Raw genomic sequence first — 24,330 nt, forward strand, 5'->3', positions numbered from 1 at the left:
CAAGTCCTGTGTCTAGCTCTAGTACAGGAAAAGCTGAGTGGCCTTTTCTTCCTACCATGTTCTTCTATGGTGGGTCTTGTCTAAAGGTGAGTCTAGTCACAGCGTCCTTCTCTGTCTGCTCAACACCATTTATTGCTTCTCCATGGCCTTTCAACTGGCAGAATTCTTCCTGTGATTGTTAAGGCTCTGCCTGACCCGGGGCTTGCACATTCCTGCAGTGAGCAATGCGCGTATTCCCATTCATGTGCTCGGACCTTTGCTTCCTGATCATTCTGTATATCACCCTGTTTGTAATTTTACGGCACTCAGCACTCCCTAAAGTGACGCGCCATTTACACGGTCACTTGCTTGTTGTCATCTCCACAGCTAGGTCACAAGCCCCTGAGGATTTGAGCAGCAGTCTCCCATGCGGTGAACACGTGAGGCAGAGTAGCTGCTCCCAGAAATATGTCAAGCAAGTGGACATGATTCCTGGCACTGGGTACTACCAGATGGCATCCATATGGATGCTGACATCCCCAGACGAAGGGGGACAACCAGGCGGAGTCAGAACCCTCACTGGAAGTGAGGGAATGAATGGGAGCTGTGGGGCTGTGTGACGGATAGCCCAAAAGAGGGTCTAAGCTGGAGGCTTGAAGGAATCTGTGTGGGTCAGGGGTCTTGCCAACCCTTAAACTGGTACTGAGATAATATTAAAATGTTCTGTGATCATGAAAGTGTTACCCGTACTATCCAAGACAGTAGCCGCAGCCCGTGAGTAGTTCTTGAGCACTTACACGTGGCTAGCATGGTGAGAAACCGGATGTTAACTGTACTGAATTCTAGATAAGATGCGACGTCATGGATGTCGACGCCATTGATGTTCCACTGCATTATAGTGTCTGGCAGAGCTGAGGATGAAAGTTAAGGCAGGTGTCTCCGAGGCCACCTGTCACCTCTCTCCTGTGGCTCCAACAGGACACACGGCTTTCTCTAAAGTGGGTGGGGCAGGCCCATGAGGGGACTGATGGGACAAAGAAGGAGCAGGAACACTCAGAGCCAGAGAGCCCGTTGGCTCTACAACACCACAGAATACGGCACACAGCAGCCCGCAGGCCCCGAGAAAACCTGCTGCCTTTCACGTGCTGGTCACCTCACCTCTTAAGCCATGTGGTCAGCCCTGGACCTGCATCCGGCCCCTCTGGAAATCGCCAAAAAGCAGGGCCTGAGTAAAGTCCTGCCGGTTTTCAAGCTCCACTCAGTCAGCACTCCCCAGGGCTTTGGACAGTCCTACACTTCTGCTTCCTCAGAATCACCCCGCCACCCGCCCAGCAGCAGGGTGACAGCCCCCGGGGGTTACAGTGTGGTTAGGTCTGAGAGCCACTGACAGGAAGTGACAAGTTTGTCGTCACTGATATGTCACAGGATCTTAAGACGTCACGTTGGAGCCACGATTCTCGACGTGGCTGTATGGGAATTAGTGTGGGTTCCTTCCATGGATAGATTTAAGTGGTCTGAGTTGTGCCCAAGCATCAGGTTTTTCTCAAAGTTCCCAGGGAACCCTAACACATGGTTAAAGCCAAGAGTCATCTGGTTTAAAGAGAACATTGACCAAACAGGCTAGAATCCATTTGAATTTCTTCTAGAAGCTGGCTGGTGCCTGCTTCACATTGTTCCCACTTTACTGGATGTCTAGTGTGTGCTGAGCATCGTGCTTGGCACAGACGCAGAGATGAGCTCAGACACCACCGTTCGGGTTGCCCGAGAAATACAAATGGTACAGCCTAGATGCCCCACACAGGCAAACCCTCCTTCCTGCCACAGAATAACTGACCAAAACTTTAGTCTGCTAGATCTGACTGCTCATGTGACAAACTTAATCTTCGGAGTACAAGACAGTGAAGAGGCCGAGCTACATGAGGGATGGACAGATCTGTTCCCCGGACTGACAGGAGCTCCAGCTGGGGGAAGCAGTGCTTAGAGCTTTGAGCATGTTTACAGCATAGCGCATTATTACAAACCATATTGTAACACACGAGTCTCGCCACGCAGCCCTGAATGTCCTCGAACTCACTCTGTAGACCGGGGTGGTTGTACTCACAGTGATCCTCCTGCCTCTGCCTCCTGAGTTCTGGGATTAAAGGTGTGCACCACCAAAGCACCATGCTCAGCTTTGGGAAAAATTCTTATAAGAAAAACTATCACAGTCTTCACCATTCCTCAGCTTAACACCCTCATCTACCCACAATTCACCGAGACCTTGGCAGGTACAAAAATGTCTGCAGGGGACGGATGACATCTGCTCCCAGACGTGTCCTGGAAGGACTTGTCCTTGGGCGGACATCCTTTCGAGGGTATGGGCAGTGTGGATGGAGACTCTTTAGCCTTCTGCCTCCTTGTGTGTATCAGAATAAAGAAGAGATACTGAACAGGCGGACCCTGCAGGGAGTCTCCCATCCGGTCCGTCTCTCCTGGTGCCTTGGTGGCCATGGAAATCCATTTCTGTTTCTTTGCAGTCATTTGTATAAAAAGAACCTTGATGCGACCAAGATCCGGGCAGGAAAACCTCGGCCTCTGCTCAGGGTAGAGGACCATGACTTCTCCATGAGGCCGGCCTTTGGAGGTAAGAGGGCGCCCCAATTCCTGTTACCCCTCTGCCCACTGCTGCTGCACTGAGGAGCCATTCTCTCAGCCACAGCCCCCCTCCCCACAGTGAGGTAGCTAAGGAGAAATGCTCACAGGCCGTGGAGAGGCTGTTGGTGGAAAGAGATCGTAGGTGACTCAGCCATCTTTTGCCTTTACCAAGACCAGGCTAACTGTCTTTTGGGAAAAAGCAAAAACACAAAACATAGTCAAGGATCTAGGTCACTCCCTGGCCGGCTGGGGCTCCTGGTGGTGGAGCTATCACAGTCCAAGGCAGTGGTCACTGTGCTCATGATGAGGCCCCCCACACTTGGTACTACATTTCACATCAGCTTTCCCCTTTGGGGGTCAGGGAGGGGACCCCTCACTGGGGCTGCGTTCAGTCGGGTTGGGCTGCTGTAACATTGTACCACAGGCACAGTGGTTCAGAAATCGTACACAGTCGTTTCTCACGGTTCTCAACCAGGAGTTCACAGATCCGTGTCTGGAGAGGGCTCGCTTTTCTTGGCTCATATGCAACATCTGCTCACTATAATTCTCAGCTTTATGTCACCAGAAATGCCAATGACCAGAGACAGAAAAGGAGTCTCCTTTAAAAAATTTACAATATTTATTCCGTGTGTGCATTTGTGCTGTGGTGCGCATATGCTGGTCAGAGGATAACTGTGGGAGACAATTGCCTCTCTCTACTGTGTGGGTCCCAGGGTTCAAACTCAGGTCATCAGGCTTGGTAGCAGGCACCTTTACCCACTAAACTAACTCGCTCAGCTAACTAACTGAGCGTGTGTGTGTGTGTGTGTGTGTGTGTGTGTGTGTGTAACATGTATTTACTTAGTGCACAATGGCCATGGCACAAGAGTCAGAGGACAGCTTTTAGGGTTCAGTTCTGTCCTTACACTATGTAAGCTCCAGGGGTCAAACTCAGATGGTCTGCCTTGGTGGCAGGAGTTTTCCCCACTGAGCTGTTTCCCAGGATGAGGATTGAAGCTGCAAGCTGTACCTTATTCCAAAAGCCTGCCTTTTTGGGGAGACAGAGGGGAAGCATGACTCTGCAGAGAACTCTGCTTTGTGCCTTGTCTGCAAGCAGCAGCGTATAGATGGGGAGCTGGGATCTCTCTGCGACCTCTCTTATAGAAGACTCTTATCCAAGAGTGGGTTACATGCCTGAGGTCTAATTACACATTCTCTGATGGCATCGCCTGTGGGGTTATTGGAGCCCAACATTCTCAGTGTAAGCATCCAGGCCGGGACAGCTGAAGAGGAGACAGCGCGTCTGACACAGAATGAGCATAGCAGAACACAGACACCCTCAGATAACCCTAACCACATGCTCGTGAAGGAACGAAGGCCCAGAGCATTTTAGAGAGCAGCCTAGGCCAGTACAAACCCAGGTAGGCTACTTGTTTTCTTCTCATCTCCACCCTCTGACATCCTTTAGGACCCCCACCCTACCCTACTTCATTTTCCTGGGGCAGGGACGATCTTTATACCACCCACATTTCCCCGAGGCATCAGTAAGCTGTAGAAGGTCCCCAGGCAAGCCACCCATTTTTTCTGAACCTCTGTTTGCTCCTTTATAAAATGGGAACAGCAATCCACTTATGGAGCTCTGAGCAGACTAACAGATATGAGCTCATTCACAGCCTCACAGAGCGTCCAGCTGTCAGGCCTTCCTCCTGTGCGACTGTCGAAGGATTTAGAAATTAATTCATCTCACAGGCTTTTGCATTTTAAAAGGCAATGTATTTAACACGGATTCTGGATGGAACTCGGGTCATCCAGGCTTGTGTGGCAAGTACTTATCTGCTAAGCTACTTCTCCAGACACATGAGTTTATTTTAGATTCATGTAGTATGCATGTCTGGACAGGCCTTTATCAACAATCCAGCTCTGTTCGTTGGGCCAGTGATCTACCCCAGGAGAGAGACTGAGTCGGCTGCCTCGGAGGACAGCGGCTGTGGGTATCTTCGGAGGAAGGAAGGAGAGCCGCGGGAGGTTGTGTCATGGGGACTGCAGAGGTGATGGCTTACAAGGAAGAGCTGACCAGAAAGGAAAAGGAACCTAGGGAGCATCTCAGCAGCAGGGGCAAGGGTTGCAGGGTTGTACAGACTGTCATCAGCAACAAACGTAGCTACCACAACATGGATACACGTCTGAGGTTTCTGCTTAAGTAATCCAGTGGCTGCTGGGGACTAAACTCAGGCCCTTCGGAAGGGAAATACATACTCTTAACTACTGAGCCATCTCTCCAGTCCCTGGGACTTCCTCTGTTGCCTATATGTGGAATTAACTAGGCCTCCTTCTAGCCTCCAATTGTATCTGTAGGTGCATCTCATATTACTCTATGCTACAACTCCATTTGTTGTTCCTGGAGAAAGGAAACTCATCAGCCACCCCCACAACCTGGCTGCACTCCTCCGGGCTTGTAGTAGACACTGTCAGGGTGAAATGTTGAGTTTGCTGGTCAGTCAGTGAAGCTGTGTGGATCTGGGGAGCACTGCACACCTGTGAGGAGCTTACTCAAGTCAAGCTGCAATGATACCTGTTCTTTTGTTTTCTCCCCCTTTCTCCTCCCCCTGCCCCCTCTCAGCTGGGACTGAAGCCAGGGTTCCTCACATGCTAACCACATGTTCTACCATGAAGTAATATTCTCAACAGTGGTTTATTTCTTTAGCAATCTGACAGCTAAACCATCAAGTTAAGACAATCAGTAAGGGATTGTTATTACAGTTCTGTTTTTTTCATTTTCACTAATTTTGTTGGTTTGAGGAAATGTCATCATAAAAGGAGGCTCTGAGAAGGAGCCTGTGGAACTCTTTGCCTTAGGACCCTCAATGATTTCCTTGTTCATTTTGATGTGGCAGCTTCTTGACAGGTAACGCAGGACCCCACAAATAACTCTTGTCCATTTCATGGTAGCTAGGAACACACTCTATTAACAATGTTTGTGAGTAGCCCCATAGCATTTTGCTGCTGGGAGCCAAAGCTGTGCTGAAAGAGATAAAAAGGGGCCCCGTGTGAAATGGAAAAAGGGAGTAGCACCCCCAGGGCAAGATACCGTGGATCCTGCTCTTGTGGGTCTAAAGCTCTCTGGGAACAGAGACATCCAACATGAGGTTCAGAAGCTCTGTGAGTATGTCACTGGGACCAAAAATCAGTTGGCAGATCAATTTACTTAGGGTGATTGAAGGACTGAGGGCAGGGAGGTCCAGGATGGGGTAAGGCTGGGCGCTTAGGGTACCTGGAATGCCTCATTAGCATAGGGGAAGATTTCTATCAAGCTACGTGATATTCCTCAAGTAGGGGATTTTGAATTCCCCAGACAAGGAGAATTCAGAGAAGGAGAAGACTGGCTAATGAAGGGAGTCTCCCATATTGTGCCGAGCCCAGAGGCTACCTGGTTGGTTTAAGTTCCAAGTGCTGAATGAGGTTGGCTTGTGATTTTGATTTTTTTTTAAGATTTATTTATTTTATTCATATGAAGACATTGTAGTGTCTTCAGACACACCAGAAGAGGGCATCAGATCCCATTACAGATGGCTGTGAGCCATCATGTAGTTGCTGGGAATTGAACTCAGGACCCAAACAGTTGGTGCTCTTAACCACTGAGCCATTTCTCCAGCCCCGTGATTTTGCTTTTTCATTCCTTGTTTTGATTTCATAAACTGACATTTTAGATGTCTCTTTTGGTTTCTTTAACATTTTTTTCTATAACTTACAGGAAGGGGTATAGAATGATGCTAATTCCCCCGAAGCCATCAGTGTGTTGCTGGTACAGTCATCTGGACCTGGTATTTTCCTTTTGGAAAAATTTTAATCACAGATTCAAGTTCATTTGATTCTTGAGGATGGCTGTTTGGCTATGAGTGTGAAGATGTTCAATATGTTTGGTAGATGCCAAATTCTTATCTTTCTCCTTTTATGTTTTTAATATTAAAAATATATGTTTAATTTTTTTATTTAAAAATAAAAATTGAGACCTAGTCTATCTGAGCTGTCAAGACTGGCCTTAAAATTCAGTCCTCCTGACTTAGCCTCCTGACTAGCTGGGATTAGTCATGCACTATATCTGGTGTCATGAATCTCAAATTCATTTAATATCTTTTCTATGTTACACATGTATAAAAAAGTCACCAAACTAAGGGCTCAGCTCATTAACCTCTCACTAAGTAAACTCATGATGTACCTGTCATCCAGCTCAAGGAAAAGATAGGCCCTAGATGAAGTCAGCGATGAACGCTGTTAGAAATCTGGCCATAGAATCTCCCAATGTGCTTTGGTCTTGCACTGTGATGTAACCGGTTAGACTTCTCATCCCACAGTAGACTAAAAGCTGCTATAGGGCAGATCTCCAGCTGTGTGTTAGCCTCTCTGTAGGAATGAGATCCAGCCTTGGGTCAGTGACTGAGACTTCCACTCAGGCACTGAGGTCACACACTCTGTCTTCCAACTTCCCTGCACACACAGCCTAGGCTGGACGAGGGCATAATCCAGCTCGTAACCTTCCCAGCAAGCACAGAGCACTCACTTCTGATTAGGAGCAGCCTGTAGTGTAGACCCAGTCAGTGACCTAAGTGATACCGTGTAGGCATCTTCAGGAACAAGCAGAAAACACCCCTCCTAGACTTCTGAGCTCCTGCCACATCCCTGTGGCAGCCCTCACTCCACAGGGAAGATGCTGAGCTATTGCTCAGCCCCTAGTGGAGAGGACTGTGTTAATCAGCTGTCTCTGATCTCCGCAGGCCCGGCTATCCCTGTGGGTGTGGACGTGCAGGTGGAGAGCCTGGACAGCATCTCCGAGGTCGACATGGTAGGCGCCGCCCCTGGCTGGCTTCAGGGAGAGATCACATTGCTGAGACCATGGGTGCAGGTTGTGATCAGGTCTTGGAAGTTGGCCAAGGAACAGCGACATCTAGAGCAGGGTTATTGTTTCCACTGGTAAAAGTAGCTGGGGGCTGAGGCCCATTCAAGGCCTGCTGCAGGTAATACGAACAAGCCAAGCAGCCCAGTGAATCACGCTGGGAGGAGTGCTTGACATGGGCCTTTTGATTGAAATCCTTCAGGGCTTTGATTTTACCATCTTTGTGTGAGGACAACTCCCCCAGATCCTACCCCCATCCACAGCAGCCCCACCCCAGCCCCACCCAGCTCCCCCCATCTTTTGAGTCTTGTGGAGGCTTCCTCTCCTGGAAGGGGCGTGGCCCTCCCTGCCTTCAGTGCTCTGTGTCCTGTCCACTGCTCAAGTTTACAAACTTCCTCTGCACATGGCCTTCCTCTGGTCCTCCCAAGAGGCTTCTGCCTTATCCTTTGCATCTCTGTTGAGATAAAGTTCCTTTAGCGGCTCACCCACGCACATGGTCTGGGCGTTTTGTCTTTCCTTTCTTTCTTTCTTTCTTTCTTTCTTTCTTTTTTTTTTTTTTTTTTTAAGATTTATATATTTCATGTATGTGAGCACACTGTAGCTGTCTTCAGACACACCAGAAGAGGGCGTCAGATCTCATTACAGATGGTTGTGAGCCACCATGTGGTTGCTGGGATTTGAACTTAGGATCTCTGGAAGAGCTGTCAGTGCTCTTAACCACCGAGCCATCTCTTCAGTTCCCAGATATGTGACTCTTTCATGCTTTTTGTTACATATTCTGTGATGAACTAAAAAGTGATATGAAACTTCCCACACTTCTAAAAGGTTATTAGAAGTCAAGTCTTTCTCTGATCAGGGGATTGGTTTGAGGCTTAGAGGGAGACAGCTAGGGAGGTTGCCTTGAAGGTGGCCATTTGAAAAGGCTCCTTCTCCACCATCGCCTCCCCTTCCTCCCTCCCTTTCTCCTCCCCTCCCCTCCCCTTTCTCATTCTTCCTCTTTTAAAAAATTATTAATTTATTATGTACATTGATGCATTACTTGCATTTATGTCTGTGTGAGGGTGTCAGATCCCCTGGAACAGGAGTTATGGACAGTTGTGAGCTGCCAATTCCCAGTTAGGAGCTGGGAATTGAACTCTGGTCCTCTGGAAGAACAGTCGGTGCTCTTAACCACTGAGCAATCTCTCCAGCCCCCTCATTTTTACTCTTGAGGCAGCTGTCCAGGTTTTAAAGGGAAGCCCCCCACCTTCCCTTTAAGGCTCCACCATGTTTGGATCTCCATTTATTGTACTGTTCCTGTCTAACACTCTTCCACCAACCTTGAGTCTTAGTCATGACCTGGAGGCCCCTTTCTTCTAATACAGTTCACTAAAGGGAGTTGTCACACCTTCCTTTCCAAACTGACTGCCAGTGCATATGTTCTATTGCAGTAAAACCGCTGTGCCCAGGGACCTAGTGCAGAGGGCCAGGGCTTTGGAAGCAGTACACCCCGCTGGGCTGTGGCCAGACCGTGGCTCCACAACTGGGTTTTCCATTGCGAAAAGTGAGCCACTCTCTTCCTGACTACCACAGCGCCACCAAGCTGGCCGCTGTGCTCAGGACTGCAGGGCTGTCACTGAGTCTGGAAGCAGAATCTGGGGTATTCTGCAGGAGAGGATGGCGGGTCCACTGCAGGGAGAGATGCTCTAAGCCTTTCTAGCTAAAGCACTCTGGCTTCTTCCCTGGGACCAGGACTTCACCATGACCCTGTACCTGAGGCATTACTGGAGGGACGAGAGGCTGGCCTTCCCCAGCAGCGGTAACAAGAGCATGACCTTTGATGGCCGGCTGGTGAAGAAGATCTGGGTTCCTGATGTCTTCTTTGTCCACTCCAAAAGATCCTTTACTCATGACACTACCACCGACAACATCATGCTGCGAGTGTTCCCGGATGGCCACGTGCTGTACAGCATGAGGTGACATTCCATGGGCCGTCACACCTTTGTCCAGTGTCATCTTGCCAGCTCCTTTGGCCCTGATGAGTTTGTCACTGTAGTAGGGTCTATGGGGTGACCTTTTGATGCCAGTCAGTCTGATGCCAGCCCTGCAGATGGCAGTGTCCTCTTTGCTGGAGTTTTACACTTGAATTAAAAGATTAGTTTGGCCCCTTGAGGAAACAATGATTTTTTTATCCTCTTAGACTCTATGATCCTAGTTGGTTGCCAATAATAATTTAAAATTAATAACAGTAGGTATTGTTTATTAAGTGCTATTGCAGATTGCCTTCTGGGAGGACTTGGCTGACTCAAGGGTCCTTATTTCTGGCCTGTTCGAGGGGTTCACCAGAATTAATTTTAGTAGCAGATATGTTCTTTCCTTGGGTGGAGGATGACTCGGGCCCCACCTCCCCGGCATCTCTGATGGAGGCAGCCCTGACAGCCGAGGTCCTGCCAGAGATGGATGCAAATGTGGACAGTTAGGAATCAACCTTTCCACCCCACCAGGGGGTCCAGAAGTCAAAGCTCTAATTAAGTTTCCATAGCTTAGATGCCTGACTTCCTAGGGTGACAGACCGAGGCCGCCACCACCTTGGAGATGTACCACGTCTTCCTAAGTGTGCGTACAGCCCGAAGCAATGGCCGACTCCCAAACCAGCTCATATCTTTGTGTTTTACAGGATTACTGTCACTGCCATGTGTAACATGGACTTCAGCCACTTCCCCCTGGACTCCCAGACCTGCTCCTTGGAGCTAGAAAGCTGTGAGTATGCGAGGCTTTTACCCTATTGGCTCCCCCACCTTGGGGCCACTTGAGAAACGTGAGGCCGAGGGCTGGCATCCAGTGTTAAACGTGTCCCCTTTGAGTTTCCCTGTTGCTTCCACAACCAGAGAAGTCAGGGTCAGGTTTATCTGTTCTCTTCTCCCCAAGATGCCTATACAGACGAGGATCTGATGCTGTACTGGAAGAATGGGGACGAGTCCCTGAAAACGGACGAGAAGATCTCCTTGTCCCAGTTCCTGATCCAGAAATTCCACACGACCTCCAGGCTGGCTTTCTACAGCAGCACCGGTAGCTAATTAGCCACAGCCAGACTCAAATGTGGGAGACGCACATTTGAATTCTTCAGCCTTCCTCCCCCTTTGCCACTTCCAACACATAAAATGGGGACTATGCGAATAAAGCATAGTCCCCTAGTCCTGCGTTTAAAAAGTCAACTGCTGTCTTCTGAGATCCCCACCCCCAGAGGCGACACAATTTGTAAACACCCTGGAGAAATCTACCATAGCTGTCTGATCCATGAGAAGGGGGCAGGACTTTACATGCAGTTCTGTTTCACTGACAACAAGCTAAAGTATTTATTATCTATAGCTAGGCTATGCTTTAATTGTGTGTGTGTGTGTGTGTGTGTGTGTGGTGTGCTGGAAGCTGAACCCAGGGCATTGAACATGCTCAGTCCATATGCTATCACAGACTTACACCGCTAGACCGTGTGGCGTCTCTTTTCAGTCCTTAGTTTAACCTCTTGGATCCCGGGCCACGTTTGAACATTTGAGGGGTTCTGTCTATAAATCTTTGCCTAGTCTCACCCTAAACTCCTCGGTTGGGTTTTTAGAACGGCGGCAATGAAGTTCTGGATATTTGAAACAACTGAGATCTAGTCTGACACAGTAGTTTGTGAGGTCAGAGGTCTGGAGTAACAAACCTCTCTTTTCAGCCTCCGCTGGGTGCTAGCAATGCTTGGCACCCTGACCTGTGGCTGTGCCACCCCAACCAACACAGCACAGTCCCCATGTGCTGTTCTCCTGGGTCCTTAATTAGTGTCTTTCCTTGGTGTCCATGTCCAACTCCCCACTTCTGTAGGGACACCAGTTACTGTGGTGGGACCTATTATAATCTAGTGTGGCCTAATTCTGTCTTGATTACATTCGCAAAGACCCTATCTCTAAATAAGGGCACACTTGCTGGTAGTAAGAGCTAAGACTTCCATTCATCTTTAAGTACAATTCTGTAGGCTTGTGCTTCTGTAAGCTACTGGCTCCAATGGGACTCTTACTTCATCGTCCCTTGTCCCAGAGCTGGGTGCCCATGCCCCTCTATGGAAAGTATTTGTGTGACTTCCTTGGCCTGCATGCTGTCCAGATGGGCATCTGCCTCCCCGACACACTATGTCCATACACCGGAAAAGCATAGGCCAGTAGAGTGCTGTGTTGGTGTCAGAACAGTCACACACACACACACTTGACTTTCTTACCTAGTCTTTGGAGTTATTGCTTTGATTAATGAAAAAAAAAAGATGTATCTTATGTAGATGAGTGTTTTACCCGAATGTATGTATGTACCATGTGTGTGCCTGGTGCCATTGAGTGAGAAAAGGGCATCTGAAACTCTGGAGTCATAGATCGGTGTACATAACTATATAAGTGCTGGGAACAAAACCCAGGTACACTGGGCAAGCAGTCAGCGATCTTAACCACTGAGCCACCTCTCCAGCCCTCTGATGTATTCTTACCAAGTTCAATCCAATGAAGCCACTGCTAAGAACTGCTTACAAACTGTCTGTTATGTGGCACTTGGTATGAGTGAAATACTTTCTACCCTACAAACCCAAGATTTAGATTATTACTATTCCCTGACTTCAGATCAGGAAACCGAGACTTAAGGGTTAAGCGATTGGTTCCAATTTCAGAACTGTGAGAGGCCATGTTTGTTCTTTTAATGGCCTCTGTGATTTAATTGTGCAGTTGTCTGTGTGTTTTCTTTCCCATTCAAGCCTTTCTAGAGCTCGGATTCAATGCATCTTCCATTCCTGCTTCTCACACTGCACTGCACACATGTGGGGGTGGGTCTCACACAGGGCTGACACACATGTGGGGGTGGGTCTCACACTGTACTGCACACATGTGGGGGTGGGTCTCACACTGCACTGCACACATGTGGGGGTGGGTCTCACACAGGGCTGACACACATGTGGGGGTGGGTCTCACACTGTACTGCACACATGTGGGGGTGGGTCTCACACTGTACTGCACACATGTGGGGGTGGGTCTCACACTGTACTGCACACATGTGGGGGTGGGTCTCACACTGTACTGCACACATGTGGGGGTGGGTCTCACACAGGGCTGACACACATGTGGGGGTGGGTCTCACACAGGGCTGACACACATGTGGGGGTGGGTCTCACACTGTACTGCACACATGTGGGGGTGGGTCTCACACAGGACTGACACACATGTGGGGGTGGGTCTCACACAGGACTGACACACATGTGGGGGTGGGTCTCACACTGTACTGCACACATGTGGGGGTGGGTCTCACACAGGGCTGACACACATGTGGGGGTGGGTCTCACACAGGACTTACACTCAGTGCACATGTTCATAGCTCTTTGCTCTATCCCAGTGTTTCCAACACAACTTCTCTGATTTTCTCAAGTAGAACCAAGGATGATGGAATGGTCTTTACTAGAACAGGGCAGCTCTCAACCTTTTCGGGGAAACAGTGCCAACTTAACGAGCACTATGGTTTGCTTTGTGGGTGCTGTCTGGAGTGAGAAAGATAGGCCTGATGGCATGGACCGATTGTTTTCCTCCTGTTCTTGAAGAGCACCCTGAAACCATCAGCCCTGACAGACATCCCAGGACAGCACTCAGCAGCAGGTGTCAAAGCCAGGTCTGGACACACCCTATTGTTCCAGCCTTTTCCGACTGACCTAGCCCCCTCCCCTAAGTATTTACCTCCTACTCTTGACACACAGTCTGTCTGCTCCCCAATGTTTCTAGGGTGTCTCAGGGATGCAGCCTGAGGTCCCCTGTACCCACACTACCGATGCAAGGTGCTCACAACCTGGGGCAAGTTTGTGGATTCAGAACGGGAGTAGGCATAGGCTGGGAACAAGGCTGCTACTTTCTTGTCAGTGTGGTTTTCATGTTGTATTCAGGCACTTTGGGGTGCTGGCAACTGTAACAAGTCCTCTAGGGGTATTTACCTCAGGAGGTATGTCTCTCATCAATAGGTTCCAACTGTAACAAGTCCTCTAGGGGTATCTACCTCAGGAGGTATGTCTCTCATCAATAGGTTCCAACTGTAACAAGTCCTCTAGGGGTATCTACCTCAGGAGGTATGTCCCTCATCAATAGGTTCCAACTGTAACAAGTCCTCTAGGGGTATCTACCTCAGGAGGTATGTCCCTCATCAATAGGTTCCATGTGGCCTCTAAGAATTTGCATTTCTAACACATTCTAATGACCCCCCCCCCCTCAGGCCTAGTGAATGCCTGCTCAATTAATAAGTCACCCTGGCCTTCCGATAGAGACCCTTAAGTGACCAGGTCTTGGAGCAGACTCTGAGTTGCATATCCTTTATGCACAAATATCGCTTCAATTTCTCAAACCGTGGTTACTTACAGAACCCCCTGCCATCTTTGTCTTACCTAAGATGGTACCGTGCTTTCAGTGACCCATCCAGTCTCTAAGTCAACTAACCTTTGTGTGCTTTAGTTGGCAAAGGACATTTACACACCTCTAACTGATGGGAATTACAGCTGATGTCATTGGCCATGAATACATGAATTTAGCAATGCACTGATACACAGGAGGGAAAAAGAACCCTGTTTCTGCACTGCCTGCCCCTCCCACTCCCATGTACTGCCACTGTGTGTGCTACTTTGGGACACCTGACAGTGCTAATCGGAAATGCATGGGCTGGAGGTGCACACCCAGCTTTAGCTCACACATACTGTTCTTGGAACTTTGTGGGTCACAGCTGTATAATCTTGTAGGTGACCCAGACCTCCCACTTTCACACTCTGTTCACAGCTGTTAAACAGGGATTCTCAGAGTGCACAATGAGTTAGCACTATAGCATGTTTTTGTTTTCCTAAATGGTAAGGATTCCAAGAGGGGGATGGAACATCAAAAGTAGCGGTAACACCAGACTTCCGGGTAACGTCAACAGCCCCCTTCTCGTGCTGGTGGGGTTGAGTATGTGATTAAGAGGAGCAGAATGAGAGCCCGGCTCTCCTGGCTCCTGACCCAGAAGATCTGACCCAACAAGCTAGAGACACAGTTTAACTTCTCAAGCTCCTGAGCAGCCAGCCACACAGGAGATACAGTTGTAATCTGCAAGTAATAAGTACCAAACCGACAACTAAATCTGTTTCCTTCTACTTTCTCCTGTGGAAAGCTGGGCCATGCTCCATCAGAGAGTGTTCTAGATATTGACAAGGTGGTCATAGCAGGGAGAAGGGAAGGCACCGTATCAAGCCTACTGACCCCAACTTCTGCTTCCTGCGGTTGATAAATGTCAGGATGTACTCCATGGAACTCACTCCTCCTCCTCCTGTGTCCCCAGGCTGGTACAACCGTCTGTACATCAACTTCACTCTGCGTCGACACATCTTCTTCTTCTTGCTCCAAACCTACTTTCCTGCCACCCTCATGGTCATGCTGTCCTGGGTGTCCTTCTGGATTGACCACAGAGCTGTGCCTGCTAGAGTTTCACTGGGTAAAAGCATTTGAGAAGGTGTGGTAGTTTGCTTTTGGTTTGCTTTCTTCTTCAGCCGGTCGCTAGGTAATGGAGAATTATAGTCATGATGTGGGCATGGTGGCTCAATAAAGTCATCCCAGCACCCAGGCTGCGGCTGGAGAACTGTCAGTTTGAGACCAACTTCGGCCATGGTGAAAAAGACCTTTTTTATTTTTTTAAGACCTTTTTTATTTTTAAGAAAAAAAAAAAAGCAAAGTAAGTCTTTGGAAGTCTTAACTGATGGGCTTGTGAGTCGAGGGAGGATTTTGCTGCCTCTTGCCTACTCTATCCACCTGAAGTCTGAGGTTGTAAGAACGTCTCGGATTGTATCAATTCACAAAGGTGGAGCCTGTCTGCAGTAGGAACAGCCCAGAAGAGGAGCACAGTACTAAAGCAAGTAAATGGTTTTGGCGAATGCCTACAAGTTTCTGTAAACCCTAAAACCTTGCTGGCCTATGCAGCGGAGGCAAACACCTACATGTAGTTCCTTCAGAACTGCAGCCCTGGCTTTTGCCGGACCCTGATTTCCAGCACTGCAATTTGGGTAAAGCTGTGGTAGATCGTGACAAATAGGATGGCTTACCGGACAAGCCACACTGGGGGAGAAACTGGACTTAGTGAATGTGGCTTAGTCCTGGTGCCTGTTCCCCTGTGGTATCCCTGAGTCACCATTTTTAATTTCACACCGTAAGTGGTCCCTTATGAGGCACAACATTGTCAGCTGCATCACAGAAATTCAGAGTCCCAAGGTGACCGAAAACAGGCAGCTGGTTCTTGGGAGGTTCCGGGAGGCATGAGTCAGAGAAAGCCTGATTGTCTCTGGAGCAGGGCCCCATGCCTCAGCTGTGTGGAAATATGGCTGAGAATCTCTCACTTGCTTTAGGGGACAGAGAATATGAAGTTGTGACCGTGAGGTGTGGGCCCAGCTCTGAGGTAGGTCAGCAGCTGAACTAAGATGGTTTTACAGGCATCATGACAGTGCTGACCATGTCCACCATCATCACCGGCGTGAACGCCTCCATGCCTCGAGTGTCCTACATCCGGGCCGTGGACATCTACCTCTGGGTCAGCTTTGTGTTCGTGTTCCTCTCAGTGTTGGAGTACGCGGCCGTCAACTACCTGACCACGCTGCAGGAGCAGAAGGAACAGAAGTTTCGAGAGAAGGTGAGGAGACCTCATTCTTCTTCTCTTGTAAGCTGGGGCTAGTGTCTGGACAAGAATGAGTTCATCGGTTGTGTAGGGACAGTTAGGAGGGGCCAGTACCTGTGGGAAAGGGAGGCATTCATTCCAAAGTGTGAACAACCCTCTTCTTGCTCTGTTAAGACAGAAATTGTGGGTCGGAAAGAAGCTCTTTAAGTGCCTGTTCTGTGGTAACCTTTGCACCCCTCTGCACTTGACAATAGCAAGTGTTAGCAGTGGGCAGGCAGGAGCCACAGCAGACCCACCATCTCCAGCCTCTTAGACCTGCAACTGTTTCTTCTACATATACGAAGTAGTTTGACCATGGTTTCTCTGTCCCCAATTTCATCCACATCTTTCCGACCAACCCAACTTCATATTCTTTCTCTTTCTCTCTCTTTAAAAAGATAAAGAATAGCAAGACATCCCCATTCTACAAACAAAAGACTAATAACACACACACACACACACACACACACACACACACACACACAAAGCTTGAACAAAGCAAAATGAGACAAGAAGACATCTTACAAAAATACTACTGAGTTTATTTTGTGTTGTCCATCTACTGCTGAGCAAAAATGGATAATAGATCCCGGGAGACTACATTAGTGACAACAATTTTTTTTCTTTGCCAGTGGGTATCAATTACAGATCAATGTAAGGTCATTAATTAAACAATTATAGCTTCTTGGTTAGGGGTGGGAGCTCATGTTCACTTCCCACTCTCAGTGCTGGGACCCATCTGACTGGAACTTGTGCAAGCCTTGTGAGTTCAGATGTACATCAATCGTTTTCTACCTGGAAGACATTGTTTTCTTCGAGTCATCCATCACCTATGGCTCCTACAATCTTTCCTCCTTCTCTCTTCCACATAGATCCCTGATCCCTGAGAGGCGAGGTTTCATGAAGACATCCCATTTAGGACTGAATGTTCCAAAGTCTCTCACTCTGTATATTGTCCAGTTGTGAGTCTGCGTTAATTACCATCTACTGCAAGAGGGTTCTCTGATGATGGCTGAGTGAGGCTCTGATCTATGGCCCAGCAAGCAAATGTCCTTAGGAGTCATTTTACTATGTTCCTTTAGCAAAATAATAGTAATTGGTCTTAACCTAGGCAATGGCTTGTCTAGCCTCAGCTTCTTGTTACTTTGGCAGTGTTAGGTTTGAACATAGAGAGCTTTAAGTCCATCCAATTAGAAAGTGGGTGGTTGTTCCCATAACTATTGTGCCATTATTGTCACAGTCTATCCTGCAGGCGGGCAGGTCACTGTTGTGGGTTGCAGGGTCTGTAGCTGGGTTGATGATCATCTTTCTTCTCTGGTAGCATGCAGAGCACCTTCGAATATCGTAAATGCTAGTCAGCAGGAGCGAAACTTCTAGTTAGGAATCAGCAAGACTCCTCCATGTTCAATGAGATACGTAACTGTTGTCTTCAGCAATAAGATTTTACCATTTGGTTGTAGAGAGTAACCAGTAGCCTTTGCAACAGCCTGTAATGTTTGGGGTTCCTATGGGGTCCCTTTGTCCAATGACTCAAAAAGATGTAACTCATTCCTGGTACTGTTTTATTTGGTGGCATACGATGTCTAGTTTGGTGACTCTATTTAGATTCTATTCATATTTTAGGAAACATCTACAGTAGTAGTAGGTTTCCATATGATTTTCAAGTGACAATTCTCTCATTTCCTTCTTTTCTCTTGTCTCCTATCCCGTTCCCTATTTAATCTTATCTGTCTTAGTTATGTTTTATTGCTGTGAGCAGACACCATGACCAAGACAACTCTTATAAGAACAACATTTAATTGGGGCTGGCTTTACAGGTTCAGAGGCTCAGTCCATTATCATCAAGGCAGGAGCACAGCAGTGCCCAGGAAAATAAGGCGCAGGAGGAGCTGAGAGTTCTACATCTTCATCTGAAAGGCTGCTAGTAGAATACTGACTTCCAGGCAGTCTTAAAGTTCATGCCTACAGTGACACACCTACTCCAACAGAGCCACACCTCCAAATAGTGCCATTCCCTGGGCCATACATATTCAAACCATGACAGTATCCCACTTTCCTCTTTGTCTCTGCATGAAAATGTATTCTATTTCCCCTTCCTTAGGAGATGCTTTCCTCCCTGCTAGTCCCTGCAAGTGCCTAACCTCTATGTTTATTCAGATTGTACAGTGTATACTCAGGGCTTCAAAGCTCACATCCACATATAAGGGACACACATGTAACATCCTGTATTTGTCTGTCTGGGTCCGGGTCCCCTCACTCAGGGTGACTTTCTCTAGATCCATCTATTTACTTGCAAATTTTTTTTGTTTTCTATATAATTTTAAAAACCCATCTTCTAGTCCTCAAAGGAAGTGCATTCTTAGTGGAGAGAAGTATGTATTGCCAGGAGCAAATCCATTCTATTATCCAACTCCTGAATTGCTTCTAATCAGAATCATACTTCACACATCAACAAAGGGTTAATCTTACTGATTCCCTCTTATTTTTTAAAATCATTTTATTGGATATTCTCTGTATTACATTTCAAATGTTATCTTCTCCCCCCACCACTTCCAGCCCCCCTCCTCCCCCAACTTGTCTCCACGAAGGACTTGCAAATTTCTTAACTTCATTTTCTTAACAACTGAATAGTCCATTGTGCAAATGTCCCACTTTTAGGTATCTATGTATCAGTAGATGGACATCTAGACTATGTTTCTGACTGTTATGAATAGAGTAACAATGACCATAGATGGTCAAGTGTCTCTAGAGTAGGATGTAGAGTCTTTTGAATATATGTTCAAGATATATGTCCTAGATAGCTGGATATTGAGGTAGATCTATCCCCAGCCTCCTGAGAAGCCACAATACTGATTTCTATGATGGTGTACAAGCTTGCACTCCCAGCAATGAATAACCTGTGTACCAATGTCCTCACTCTCATGACCTGTCATATTTATTTATAAAATTTTCTTTTATGTGCTTTGGTGTTTTGCCTGCATGTATGTCTGTGTCAGGTCCCCTGGGTTTGGAGACACAGACAGTAGTGGGTGCCATGTGGGTGCTGGGTATCAAACCCAGGTCCTCTGGAAAAGCAGCCAGTGCTCTAAACTACTGAGCTTCTCTCCTGTCATTTATTCAACTGATCTCAACCATTCTGACTGAGCTAAAAGGAAATCTCAAAGTACTTTAAATTTGCATTTCCCTGATGGCTAAGGATATTGGACAAAATGTTTCTCCGTCATTTGTGTTTCATCTCTTGAAAACTCCCTGCCTAATTCTGTACCTCATTTTAAAAATTGGCTTATTTATTTTCTTGATCTCCAGATATATCTTATATATATTATATAAATATAAATGAGATGATATATATATATATATATATATATATATATATATATATATATATATATATATATATATGAGAAATTAACCTTCTATCAGATATACAGTTGGTAAAGACCTTTTCCCATTCTATCTCTCTCTACTTCATCTGGATGCTGGCATCCTTTACCATACAAAAGCTTTAGAGTTTCATGAGGTTCCATCTATTAATTGGTGTTCTTAGTGCCTCTGCTAATGGTGTCCTGTACAGAATGTCCTTTCCCTGGCCAGTGAATTCAAGCCAGTTTCCCACTTTTTCTTCTATTAGATTCAGGGCATCAGGTCTTATGTTGTGGTCTTGATCCATTTGGAATAGTCTTGTGTAGGATGGTGGGTATGGATCTATGACAGGTGGCCATGCTATTTGGCCAGCTTCATTTGTTGAAAATGCTTTTCTCCAGTGTGTACCTTTTTTGGCTTCATGGTTAAAATCCAGGTATATATTTTAAAATGTTCCTTTAGTTTCTATTTTGCAGAATAATTTGAGGAGTATTGATGTTGATTCTTCTTTGACAGTCTGGTATAATTCTGCATTGAATTCATCTGATCCTGTTATATTCTATCTATCCATCAATCTATCATCCATCCATCCATCCATCCATCCATCCATCTAACCATCCATCCATCCATCCATCCATCCATCCATCTGTCTATCCATCTATCTATTTTTGGCTTGGAGACTTTTAGTTGCTGCTTCTATTTCACTGGGAATTACAGATCTGAAATTGCTTATTTTATCTTGATTTAATTTCTGTGGATCTTATAGATCAAGAACTGGAACCATTTATTTTACGTTTTCTAGTTTGGTGAACACAGATTTTTAGAGTATGTTACACTTCTTTGAATTTGTATGTTGCAATATCCTTCTTTAATCTACAGTTTTACTCATTGTATCATCTCTTTTTTATCTTTTAATTAATTTAGCGAAGTGTTTTTCAGTCTTATTTGTTTTCTCCCACTCAAGTACCAACCAGGCTCAACCCTGCTTAGATTCCCAGACCAGACATTATTGATTTTTTTTTTTTAATGTTAAGTCTGTGTTTCATTGATTCTTTGTATTGTTTTTTTGTATCCTATTGTTTTCAGCCCTGAGTTTGATCAGTTCTTGCCTTCCCTTCTGGAGTGGGATGTCTTGTTCTTAAGTTTTCAGGTGTGCTGTTACTAGTATGAGATCTCTCCAGTGTTTTTCTGTAGGCACTTAGTGCTATGAACTTACCCCTTAGAACTGCCTTCACTATTACTATAAGTTTATGTACACTGTGTATTCATTTCCATTCTATTCTATTATGTTTTTAATTTTTTTCTTAATTTATGCTTTGACCAAATTTTCATTTGATCGTAAGATGTTCATTTTCCTGTTTCTGTTTGCTTCTGTAGTGGCTATCCAGCTTTAGTCATGATCACCAGATAGGATGGAGGGTGCTGTTTTCATTTCCATCTTTCTGTTGAGTCTCAACTTTTTGTTTGGTTGATTTGGAGAAAGTTTTGTGAGCTTCTGAGAAGAAAATTCCCCTTTTGAGTTTGCGTGGAATGTTCTGAAGATGTCTGCTCGGTCCACTTGACTTATGACACTATTTAATGTCAGGATTTTCCGTTCATGATTTTTTTTTCTCCCCCTGGATCACCTGTTTTTTGATGAGAGTGGGGTACTGAAGTCACCCACTATTGGTGTGTGGTCAGTGTGTGATTTAAGCTTTAGTAGTGTTTCTCTTATGAACTCGGGTGTCCTTTGTGTTCACTGTGGAAATGTTTAAAATAGCAACATTCCTTGGTGGGATTTCCCGTTGATGAGTATGCAGTGTCCCTCAATATTCTGATTAGGTTTGGGCTTGAAGTCTATTTTTCTCACATATTAAAACAGATACTCACTTGCTTCTTAGTTCCATGGCTCAGAAATGCCGTTCCCATCCTTTCACCTGAGGTGCTGTCTATCTTTCATACTGAGGTCTATTTCTTGGATGCAACCGGATATGACTATCCGGTTTCTTAATCCACTCCGTTAGTCTCTCTGTTAGTGAGAATTATCACTGAGCAATGTTTTATTGATTACTGTTACTTTGTGGCTGTGATGTGGATCCACCCTCTCTGATTTACTGTTTTGGGATTACTAATTCACTGTGTCTTTTTAGGTTCAGTTAACCTCTTAAGACTCAATTTTGTTCTAGTGCCTTCTGTAGAGCTGGATTGGTAGGTAGAAATTACTTAAATTTGGTTTTTACCATGAAACATTTTTCTTTTTCTGTTTATTGTGAAAGTTTAGCTGGGCATTTTATTCTGGGCTGGCACCTGTGGTCTCTTAGAGTTTACAGAACATCTGCCCAAATTTTTCTGGTTTTCAGAGTCTCCTTTGAGAAGTCAGGCATTATTCTGATGGACCTGCCTTTATATGCCACTTGGTCTTTTTGCCTTGCAACTTACAATATCCTTTCTTTGTTCTGTATGCTTACTGTTTGGTTATTATATGCCAAGGGGAGCTCATCTGGTATCGATTATTTGGTGTTCTGTATTCTTCTTGTACCTTGATAGGCACTTCCTTCTTTAGGTTGAAAGAAAGTTTCTTCTATAATTTTGCTTAAAGATATTTCCAGGATCATTGACCTGGGTTTCTCCTCCCTCCTTTATCCCTGTTATTCGTAGGTTTGACCTTTTCATAGTGTCTCAGATTTTGTAGAAATTTTGCGCTTAGATTTTTTTTTTTTTGTAGATTTAACTTTTATTTTTTCACAGAGCTTTCCATATCTTCTGCCTTGTGTTTAACAACTGACATTCTCTCTCCCATGTCTTGTAATCTGTTGGTGATATTTACTGCTGAGGTTTTTGTTTGACATCCTAAATTTTCCATTTCAATTCCTTCGGTTTGGGTTTTCTTTCTCGCTGTCATTCTTTCACTGAACTATTGTGTTTTCACGGACAAGGCGTTGGCTCATATCTTCTTTCAGGTCCTGGACATATTCCTGATTGCTGCTTTGAAATGCTTGTCTTGTGCTTTAGCTCTGTGGCCCTTCTCAGGGCCCACGGTAATAGTTCCTGGATTACGGTGGAGGCACATTCTCTTGGCTATTCGTGTTTGTGATTTTGCGGTGGAGTCGGTGTTCAGAGTTAGGGTGTTGATATCTTCTCTCATCTTTGCTGTGTGGGTGTTCCGTTCTCTGGCTGCTGTTGTCCTGTGTAGATAAGTGGTGGCTGTGGGTTCACTGGTACAGAGTGCGTTTGCAGGTTGGTAGCCAGCAGAAAGGAATGGAGGTGGGTTAGAAGAGGCTGAGGGAGCTGTGGGAAAAAGCAAGTGATATCAAGAGACAATGGGGGGGTTGGAGGTGTGGTGGAGGAGAGGCTTCAGCAAGCAGATGAAGGAGAGACAGGGATGAAGGGGTGAGGGGAATCCTGGGTCTGTACAAGAGTGGAGCCCCAGTAATGAAGTTGGGGTGAGACGATGGGATTGTGTGAGCAGGCTACCACAGGACGAGGCGGACCTCTGGAGAGGGTTTAACAGAGTGAAGGAAGGGTACCGAGAACAGCTTCCTGGACTTCCAATGTGGCCCCTAGAAAGAGCGGTTGGTTCAAAGACAGAGATAAACTAGACCAAAGCTTGAGAGGGTCCTTACATTAGCCACAGAGTATTCAGAACAACTGGCGCTGGCATAAAGGACCCATCCTGCTTCCCTTTAAGGCAGCCAGCGGGTTCATAGAGAGCTGACCAATAGCTGCCAACGAGGGATTAAATCCCCACTCCACACCCTTTCTCACGGACAGGGAAATGGAGTGCTCGAAATAAGAACTTGACATTACAACCAGTGGTGGTTTCTAGCAGTCTTCTACACTTGCCTGGCACTGTGAAAATTGTCATTTCTCTTCCTCCAAATACGATAGGTTGCGCTTAGCCACAAAGCTATCACTCTAGCCCATGTTTACATACTTTAAAAACAGTCCTTCTGTTTTAGATTTATTTATTTTATTTTATGTTTTGAGTGTTTTATAATTTTATTCATTTATTAAATATGAGTTCACTGTAGTTGTCTTCAGACACACCAGAAGAGGGCATCAGATCCCATTACAGATGGTTGTGAGCCACCACGTGGTTACCAGGGTTTGAACTCAGGACCTCTGGAAGAGCAGTCAGTGCTCTTAACCACTGAGCCATCTCTCCAGCCCTGTTTTGAGTGTTTTACTCCTATGTACGTCTTTACACAGTGCACATACCTGGCACCCGAGGAGCTCAGAAGAACGTGTCAAATGTCTTGGAACTGGAATCATGGTGATATCACCTATTGTGAGCCACCATATGGATTCCAGGAATTGAACCTGAGTCCCCAGCAAAAATAACAAGGCCTCTTACCCACTGGGCCATCTCTTCACGCCCTATTTAAATACCTTTGTTTGATAATCCTTCATTTTTTAAAAAAATAAATAGCTAAGCTTTCATCTGTTCAGCTACCACTTTGGGGACAGCTTGACAATGAACAGTGTTTTCCGTGTGGGAAGCAGGAACTGTCAGCCTTCTGTCAGTGCGGCTGGGCTGTCTTACGATGCATCAGAAGGATTCTGGTGGTAGCACCATGGATGAGAGCACTTCCGGAGACAGTGGGCCCGAGTCCACACACACCGGTAACTCCAGTGGAGGGAGGTAGCTTGCTGGCTGTCCAGCCTAGCCAAAAGAGTGAGTTTCAAGTTCAGTGAGAGACCCTGCTTCAAAGAACAAGGCGAGGGCTGGAGAGGTGGCTACAATATTAGAGTCTGTATTATTGTAGAGGACGAGAGTTCAGCTCCCAGAACTCGTGTTAGTTCACAACTTC

At 46.2% G+C, this 24,330-nt stretch overlaps 1 protein-coding gene across 1 annotated transcript in view; it reads left to right on the top strand.

The window, feature by feature from the left end:
* The window catches only part of GABRR2 (gamma-aminobutyric acid type A receptor subunit rho2), a gene marked incomplete at both ends in the record, with an annotated part of 30,719 nt that overhangs the window by 4,347 nt on the left and 2,042 nt on the right, over positions 1 to 24,330 (top strand). The window contains 7 exons of the mRNA XM_080938811.1: positions 2,496 to 2,602; positions 7,365 to 7,432; positions 9,215 to 9,438; positions 10,140 to 10,222; positions 10,391 to 10,531; positions 14,816 to 14,968; positions 15,957 to 16,153. Of these exons, the coding sequence (XP_080794937.1) occupies positions 2,496 to 2,602; positions 7,365 to 7,432; positions 9,215 to 9,438; positions 10,140 to 10,222; positions 10,391 to 10,531; positions 14,816 to 14,968; positions 15,957 to 16,153 (973 nt within the window). The remainder of the gene's footprint in view (positions 1 to 2,495; positions 2,603 to 7,364; positions 7,433 to 9,214; positions 9,439 to 10,139; positions 10,223 to 10,390; positions 10,532 to 14,815; positions 14,969 to 15,956; positions 16,154 to 24,330) is intronic.

Source organism: Micromys minutus, assembly GCF_963924665.1.
Source record: "Micromys minutus genome assembly, chromosome: 26".
Classification (NCBI taxonomy): Eukaryota; Metazoa; Chordata; class Mammalia; order Rodentia; family Muridae; genus Micromys; species Micromys minutus.